The 8,662-nt window shown below is 56.6% G+C and overlaps 1 protein-coding gene across 1 annotated transcript; it reads right to left on the reverse strand.

The window, feature by feature from the left end:
- Positions 1–1,355: 1,355 nt before the first annotated feature.
- Positions 1,356–7,591, reverse strand: COL8A2 (collagen type VIII alpha 2 chain). The gene is made up of 2 exons (XM_051638106.1): positions 7,533–7,591; positions 1,356–3,552 (listed from the first exon to the last, which is right to left on the reverse strand). The coding sequence occupies exons 1-2, from the start codon at positions 7,585–7,587 to the stop codon at positions 1,631–1,633; spliced, it is 1,977 nt and encodes a 658-aa protein (XP_051494066.1). The 5' UTR covers positions 7,588–7,591; the 3' UTR covers positions 1,356–1,630.
- Positions 7,592–8,662: the final 1,071 nt, after the last annotated feature.

Raw genomic sequence — 8,662 nt, forward strand, 5'->3', positions numbered from 1 at the left:
CATAGAACAAGCTTTAGGAAAATTTAAGGTAAAGAGTTGCTCAGCTGGTGACCAAATTGTTCTTTTTTCTCAGGGTTGTGCCTTTGCAAAGGGACATGCAGTGGGGATTGACCTCAGCAGCGTGCTACTTGCCTGGGATGAAAAGAATCACTGAACTGTAAGTGCAAGTGGTGATGACTTTTCTACCTTGAGAAAATCTGCAAAGCAACAGGGTTCAGTTGCTCCCTTGAGCAAAGGACAGAGCAGCCAAGTGGTCAGTGTCCGTGCACAGCTTTCCCAGAACCTTGTAGCTCATATTCAGGTCAGTAACATTTCAAGCATTAGTGACACAAAGTGGTAACAACAGACAAATGTGATTTTTTTCTTTTTTTCTTTTTTTTTAAACCTAGGTCACAGCCTGGCACCTGCAGGGGCTGTTACAGGTACATATTGCACTAGACTTGTAAAGAACATTGTTAAGTAGATAATAGCACCGTTGTAAAATGACTGAATGGAAAGTTAGAACGAACACGATTTTTTTCTTAATGAAAAAGGTCCCCAGGGAAAGGGGGGAGACCAATGCAGAAGTTTACACATCCCGAAATAGTGAGACAGTAAAAGCAAATTGTCCATAAGTGGCACTTTCAAGGAAGCACAACTAAACCTTCTGTCAAACCAGGCTGGCAGCGCCGTAGGCCGGGCTTGCAGAGCCAGCCTGTGTTGTCAAAGATCGAGATGCTCACGAGGCCAAGCAGGTCTCTGGGCTGCAAGGGAGCAGATGGGACAGAACCAGCCCTTGGACTTGCCAGGAGATGAATTAGCCCAAGAGAAGATCGCTGTTCATCACAGGGGTCCCAGCTTCCCTCAGAGGCTTTGGTTGTCTGTCCTCCTCCCAGGTACCAGTGCCTGGATGGTTTTATTCCTAAAGGTGCTGGGGGGAAGGGTTAGAAATAATATTTACTTCTTAAAAGAAGGTGCTTATGCAAAGTGTTCCACTTGTTATGATTATAAATCCAACCACACGGAATCCGGAGTGAACTGGGGTGACTGCCTCAAGGCACAGTCTGAAAAAATAGCATCAGCGAGACTGGAACTTGGGCATCAGATGGTTTGAGAAGGAAATTTCTCCATCCATCATGGATCTCCGCTGCTGTACGGGTTTGGGTTAAGTGCCTGGGACCCCTGTGCTGGTTAGCAAATACACCATCCATTACAACAGCTGGGTTTATTTAACTAGTACTCAAAATGGGAAACAAGGGCACTTGATTATAGACCAGAAGGGTCTGGCCTTCCAGACGGTCGACCCCCTCTGGATCACGGAGCAGTTGACTGTAGAGCCAGATCCTTGCCATCCCAAGCGCACTCCTGTGTTTGATGTACAGTCACTAGGGTAAAATTTATTCCAAATACGCTTTGCTGAGGAAGTGACTCCTCTCCCTCCCCCAAAAAAAGACAGAAAGATGTCTCCTTTCCAATTACCCTCTTGACTCATGGATCAAACAGCGTGAAGCAACGTCCCACGACAACGGCTTGCGCGTTCTTCCCAGTGATTCTTCTTTTTTGTATTAATTTTAAAAAAACTTCGTTATCAAAAAAACCAAAAGACAGTTTATGGCTAAAGTGGGTGAAAAGGAAATCTGCCCAACAGCCGTTATGTGGGGCAGAGCAGGAACCCGGAGAAGGAGGAGTGGATGTATTCCGTGGAGTACAACCCGTTGGCCTGGTCCGAGGGCATTTGTACCCAGACTTGGTCGTTCTCCTTGAGTTCAAGCACGGCGCTGCCCGAGGCCTGGTCCAGGTAGCCCTTTTTGTACTCGTCGTAGGTGTAGGTGGCAGGCACGTTGTTCTTGTAAAGGGCCACCCAGACGTTAGTCCCTTTGACGTGCACGTGGTAGGCAAAATAGTAGATGCCGGATACGGGGCAGGTGAATATCCCGGTGACCGGGTTGTAGGCGTTGTGCCCGTTATACAAAGTCCGGTCGAACTTGACCGGCATGCCTGAGGCCGGGAAGGGGGAGGTGAGGATGGCGGTGAAGGCGGGTGCGATCCGGGCGGAGATCTCTCCCCGGCCGTACTGCGGCTTCCCCGGTTTGCCGTTCCCCAGCACGGCCCCCTCCACGCCGCCGTCCGGCAGGTGCAGCCCCGCGATGCCCGTCTCGTCGAACACCCCCGGTGCTCCCGGAGGCCCAGGCGGCCCCGGTGGGCCCGGGGGCCCATTCAGCCCCGGTGTTCCTGGCATTCCCGGGGGACCGATGGGTCCGGCCATGCCGGGCTCACCTGTTTTCCCCTCACCGGGAACCCCAGGGAGCCCGGGCTCCCCTTTCAGTCCCGGTAACCCCTGAGGCCCCATGGGACCTGCAGGTCCTTGTAAGCCAGGGATACCAGAGGGGCCCCTCAGCCCAGGCTGCCCTGGGATCCCACCGTCCCCTTTCGGCCCGGGGCTGCCCATTAATCCTGGCACCCCTGGGAGGCCGATGAACCCTGGTTCTCCTTTGGGGCCTATTGGGCCGGGGGGTCCCTGTGACCCAGGCAGGCCCCTTTCTCCTGGCACTCCTGGCTTCCCTGCAAAGCCGTTCAGGCCCTGGTCGCCACGTATCCCCGGCATTCCTGGGGGCCCGCTCGGCCCCACGTCACCCTTGGAGCCAGGCAGCCCATGCTTGCCTGGCAGGCCCATGGACCCTGGTGGGCCCGGTGGCCCAATGATGCCAGCAGGGCCCGGCTGGCCTGGCTCCCCATCAACACCGGGTTCCCCCTTGTCGCCAACGGCTCCCGGTGCCCCGGGCTGCCCACGGTCTCCCTTTAGGCCGGGCAAGCCTGGCTTCCCGTATCCGGTTGGGCCTGGCAAACCAGGGAGGCCGCGGATCCCAGGCTCTCCCTTTGGCCCCGTGGGGCCCTGTATCCCTGGCACCCCTGCAGCACCTGGGATGCCGATCCCATCGATGCCAGGAGGGCCCCGGGGCCCCATGGGGCCGGGCTCCCCGCTGACACCAGGCCCACCTGGAGGGCCCATGTCCCCCTTCTCCCCCGGGGCACCCGGCAGGCCGTCAAGGCCAGGTTTTCCAATGCCAACAGGCCCTGGGGGCCCGGTGGGGCCAGGAGGACCCCCGTTCCCCCGGGGCCCCGGGAGCCCTGGCTTCCCCACGCCATTCTCGCCCTTCATCCCTCGCTCTCCACGGGGACCCGGCTCTCCTTTTGGGCCAGGCTCACCCCGAAACCCGGGCAGGCCGGGGCCGCCCTGTGGGCCTGGCTTCCCATTGACTGAGATGCCAGCTGGCCCCGGCAGCCCCGGGGGGCCGGGCAGCCCTCTTGGCCCTTGCTCTCCTCGCATGCCAGGCTCACCCTTGGCTCCAGGCATCCCTTTCATACCCGCCTTCCCAGGGAGTCCTGGGATTCCGGGTTTCCCAATGCCTGAGAAGCCGGGGGGCCCAGCTGGCCCAGGCTGGCCATGCATTCCTGGCTTTCCCGTGCCTGGCTTTCCTGGGTATCCGGGGGGCCCGGGGGGTCCACGTGGGCCGGGCTTCCCTGGGGGTCCTGGCTCCCCTTTGAGGTCCATCGGCAGCAGTGGTGGCATGTCTGTGGAGAGAGGAGACATGGAGCTTTACTGGGGCTGGGGTGGCTGGGGGAGCATGGCTGGTGCATCATGCCCTCAGGATGTCCAAGCCGGGGGTCTGTCCTTGCTAGAGTGCCCTCCTCTAGGAATGGTTTTGTTTAAACATGGCTGCAGTGACCTCCTGGGCCACCACATCAGCAGGACTCTCTTGAGGCAAGACCTTGGCCAGAGCCCAGGGTACTAATTGAAGCCTTACTCCATCCATCCCTCCACAGAGAGTGTCAGCAAGCCCAGTGATCGCTGGCAGCTCTGGCAGTGCTGGGTTGTGAAGACCTACTGTGGGGTTTTTTAGGAGCTGGATTTAAACCTCCTGCTGTCTCATTTCTCAGTAGACTCGAAAGCACCGTGGGATTCAGCTGCTCCTGCCTGGGCTCAGCCAAGAGGATGGCGACAGGGTGAGCCAAGGCTGAGGATAATCCCTCCACGCCATCCCTCAAGTCCAGAGCCTCGGGAGACCTTTAATCCTTTTGGATTAAAAAGAAGACTTTTGGACATGTACTTGAGAGACCAAAGAGGTGATTTGTGTGTGGGTTAAGACCTGCCCGCAGTACTCACTGGCTCCCCTTCCATGTCCAGCACAGCAGAGAAAAACTCACCAGTAAGAAAAAAACCGCTGAGGATGGAGGAAAAGCCAATAGCTGCAAGGGAAATGCAACCTCAGTTATGTCCAAATGAGTCAGCCCAGCTGGGAATAGGCCATAACCACTTGACATTTAAAGAATTTATAGAGGTTTTTTGCAAACGGATATAAGAAAGAAACTAATGGGCTGAGAGACTACAAAGCCAAGGAGAGCCAGATTACATGCCCGCCACAGCTCGGTGCCTAAAGAGCAGACGTGAGCATAAATAACTCGAGGCTGGGCAGGGTGTCACTTCCCACGTGACACCAGGAACAGGTGAGAAAGAATAAACCTGACAAACTGTTTTTTGGGAAGCTCAAAACAAAGGAAATACTTGGGAGCTGCGTGTACATGGAAACGTGAAGGGCAGAGGAGAGGGCTTTGACACCTTGGGCAGATTTTAACCAAGTCTGCCCAAATTTGAACATTCCAGTCAGGAACAGAACTGTATGGGAAAGTTTCTGGGATGGGAATGGATCCTGTCTGGGGTGGAAGCAGAACATGAGGCTGTGAGCCCCAGCATGGCACTGGGGTGAGGCAAGAGGGTCCCCAAGGTCTGCCAGCCCAGCCCCCAGCCTGGGCATCCAGCACAATGAGCCAGGCCCTGGGAGACCTGGAGCACTGGGATCCACTAACATGCCTGCTTGTTTTTCTGTTGGTAATGGAAACATTTTCAGAGCTTATCAACAAATCAGAGCCTGGCCCCCATCCAAGGCTGGAACAGAGGTCACTCAGCTGTGGAAATTAAGGAAATACTTGTCTGTCATGACATTGCCACTGGATTTCTGCAAACCTCCTGCTCCTCGCCCCAGAAAATGGTGTGGGAAAGAAGGCAAGGGAGATGTGAAGTGTTGCACTACAGCAGATTTCTGGGGTTTGAATTCTGGAAATTTTTTTCTCCAGAAAATTGTTTCAATGTGTTCCCCCTCCCCCCTTTTCTTTTTTTCCCTTCTTCTTGCAATGGTTTGAAAAGAATTAGTTTTCTAGGTCACTTTGCATGGAATCAGAAGGATCTACAGCTGAGCCCACGAAGGAAGGAAGAAGCACACACACACACACTCTCACACGAGGCAGTGGAGAGGAACGCCAGGCGAGAGCTGCCAACTTGCAGGCGGCCAGAGAAGCAGACGGGAAAACCAAACCGGGGACGTTAGCGAGAGAAACTGGGACATGGCAGCCCTGGTGGTGTCCGATTTCAAAGCCCGTGTCTTACCACAGACGCATGTCTTGGAGCCCTGCATTTCACAGCAGCAGCATGGGGCTGTGTGTTCCCCTCAGCATGGACAGAGCTGCCACAAATGTTAATGCGAAGCACCAGCTGGGGCAGTGGGAAGGGGAAGGAGCAGGCATGGCCCCTGCATGGCCTGGGCACCACGGAGCTTGTCACCTCTTGAGGGGCTTGGACATGGCTGGGCAGATCCTGCAGCCCTGATGGAGCTGCATTCATCCTGGTAAGGACCCCCACAGGCCTGCAGGAAGGACCCAGCAGCATGGAGTGGCCAGCAGAGGAATGATCCAGCGAGATGGGAAGTGCTTTCTGGCCATGCAGCAGGTCTGGCCATCAGATGACACTGCAGGAAGGAAATGTTGGCTGCTCCATGGCAGAGCCCAGCCCAGCTCCTTCCAGCGCTGCTGCCAAGCCCCGTCTTGTGAGAGTGAGTTTCACAGGCTCACACGGATGTTGCGTGGGACCAGCATCTCTCATCCCATCTTCCACAGCAGCGGGTGCCCGAGCGACAGCTCAGCACAGGACCAGCCACAGCCCTGAGAGGTGGAGCTGCCGTGAGCTGCAGGGAGCAGCATGGAAGTGGAAAACAAAGTCTCCCCATTAGTAGGAGCCAAGGAACCTGGAGGCCCCTTGGCCACACACAGCAAGCAGCAGCTCCACCGGGATCACACAGGACTGAGTCTGTTTAACAGCAGCAGGAACCTGTGGGCCACCCAGTCTGGGGACACGGGGCAGCACCTGCTGGCTGGAGCAGCCCTGAGGGCAGAGGTTGGGACTGGGCTCACCACTGAGAAGTTCTTCACCTCTGCAGCTGAGGCTGCCAGGGAGGGAACCCAGCGAAAATAACCCCCAACTGTGCAACTACCTGCACCAATGCTCTTAGCACTGTTGCATTTAGCAGCATCTCCTGCCCTGACCTGCCTCCAGACACCCAGGGAGTCTGTTTTTGGGTCAGAAAAGGTGTCTGGCACCCTAAGGGAGCCAGTCCCCTCTCTCTAGATGGCACCTGTAGGCTGGTGGGAGTCCCCCCAGATAGGGGTCCCAGGGCCAGGTTGGGGCAGCATGAGGGGGCCCTACACAGCTCCCCCCTGACTCAGGGTAACCTGCAGGGGCACAGCACGGCCCTGCACCGTCGCGGTGAGTCAGCTGAGCTCCCAAAGCAGGGCAGAAGGCCAGCAGGGATTTTCCTTGCCAAATTAGAGGTTAAGCAGAGATGGGAGCTCGGTGGGATCCAGGAGGCACCGGCTTCCCCAGCCACAGCCCTGCAGCTGGTGGCTCAGGCTGCAGCTGCCTCCCTGCCTGCATCCCCCTGCCTGCATCCCCCCCTTTTTCCCAAGGGTTTTAGGAGAGTGATGTCCAGAGGGCTCCCAAACTGCACCTTGCAAAGCACCCAGCACACTTGCTCCTCTCTCCGCCACAATCAGCAGGCAGTGCTGCTCCCATGCATAGGAAGAAGGGGAAAAAAGGAAAAACAGCAGGGAGATATTTGAATCCTGTCCCACCAGCAGCTGAAACGTTCCTGTGCTATGCTGGAAGGTTTTGTCTCTGGCTGGGATTCAGGGAGCAGCTTTACAACAGCTGGGAAGGGGGCAGGGAGGTGGGGGGGCTCGTAGCCTGCTTCGGCTCCAGGTTTTGCTGTGTGTTTTCTGACACATGTGCTGAGCTGAACTCCTGATAAGCCATTCAGCCCAGCAGTAAATCAGCCACCAGCAGCCAAGTCTTCTCTAGTTTCTCTTCCCAGAGCCAAGACTTCAGCTCCTGGGAGGGTCCATGTCTGCAGGCAGGGCTCCGGTGGCTCTTCCCGAGAGTCAAGCACCCACCCGGTGGGTCTGGGCACCTGAACCCCAGCACAGCTGTGGCTGGTGCTGGGAGGAGCCTCGGAGACCACTGCGTTTGGTGTTGAGGAGAGGGCTCAGACCCTCCCCTCCATCCCCCTCATGAGCTGAAGCCACTGGGCTGCTGCTGTGAGCCTGGGGGCAGCAGGGGTCTGTGCACCTCAGGCAGGTGCTGGGAGCTTCTTTGGCAGTGGGACGCTGTGCTGGGCGAAGAAGTGCCAGAGAGTGTCCTCCCACCCCCCGCCGAGCGCGTCCCTTACCCAGGTACTGCCCTTTGCCTTCACGGAAGGGGGGTCCCAGGGGTCCCTTCACCATGGGCTGCATGTACTTCACCTGGGCGTAGCCCCCCGCGCCGCCTCCCGCCGCCGCGCGGAGGCCGAGCACCATCGCCGCCACCAGCAGCACCGCGGCGTCCGGCACCATCCTGCTCCCCACGGCTCCTGCGGACAAAGCGACGGTCAGAACTGGCACCCACAGCCCCATCTGCACCCTCCACCCCATAAGGATCAGCCAGGACCCTGGGAAGGATCCCAGGAAAGGTGAGACCCTCCCAATTTTACCTTTTTCTGAATCACAGTTGCCTGGAACACGTTACCTTTCCTGATACCTGCCAGCTGGGAGATGCACAATAAATATGTGGTTTCTGAGCAATAAGTCACCATGGGCACCCAGCAGAGCCCTCCAGAGGCTGCTCCAGAGGCCCCAGTGCCTCTCTGGGGTTATGCCCATGTCAGGCATCCTGTATTTTTAGCTTTTATAAGAAGAAGGAGAAAAGAGGCAGAATGAAAACCACATCTTGTGGAGCCGAGTGTTGCTGTTGCATCTCTCAAGTGAGCAGGGTCTCCTCCAACAAAACCCGTGTGTGCTCTGGCTGTCGGGCTGCCAGAACTGAGCCCGGCCTGCCCTGGCAGTGGCTGGGTGGGTGCTGTGTCTCCCACATGGGTGCTGGACCAGAATACTGGAGCCCAGGACTTGCTGTGTTCGCGGCTCAGCTGCAGCACTTTGCAGGCAGTGATGGGAGCTTGCTCAGAGCATGAGGGATGGGAGCCCTTGGCCAGGAAAGCCCAGGGGAGGAAAGTTCCCAAGCACCACAGCCTCTGCCTCAAGTGCCTGTTTGTTTAAAATAAGTACCCTCTATAAATATACTTTAGCAACTTTTTCTGTGCCAGGTCCACAGGCAGAACTGCAAACAGATTGATTTGCAAAGAACATTTATTTTCAGAAGCTTAAAAAACACGTGATACCAAAGAGCTTTGCTGGTTTTTCCTCCTTCTCGTAATAATTGACCTGTGGTGGTTATTAATGAGAATTAAGCTCTGTCCCTCCTGCCGGGGGGCAGGGGCAGGGCTGCTGTGTGCCGGGATTTGATCGGAATTTCCTGAATCACTTT

This window comes from Apus apus, chromosome 21, assembly GCF_020740795.1.
Source record: "Apus apus isolate bApuApu2 chromosome 21, bApuApu2.pri.cur, whole genome shotgun sequence".
Lineage (NCBI taxonomy): Eukaryota > Metazoa > Chordata > Aves > Apodiformes > Apodidae > Apus > Apus apus.

Excerpts from the sequence above, each read along its gene's own strand:
- COL8A2 (XM_051638106.1), bottom strand. The coding sequence starts at position 7,587 with ATGGTGAAGGGACCCCTGGGACCCCCCTTCCGTGAAGGCAAAGGGCAG. Across the intron at positions 3,553-7,532 it reads AGGCAAAGGGCAGTACCTGG|ACATGCCACCACTGCTGCCG; the intron begins GTAAGGGACGCG and ends CTCTCTCCACAG.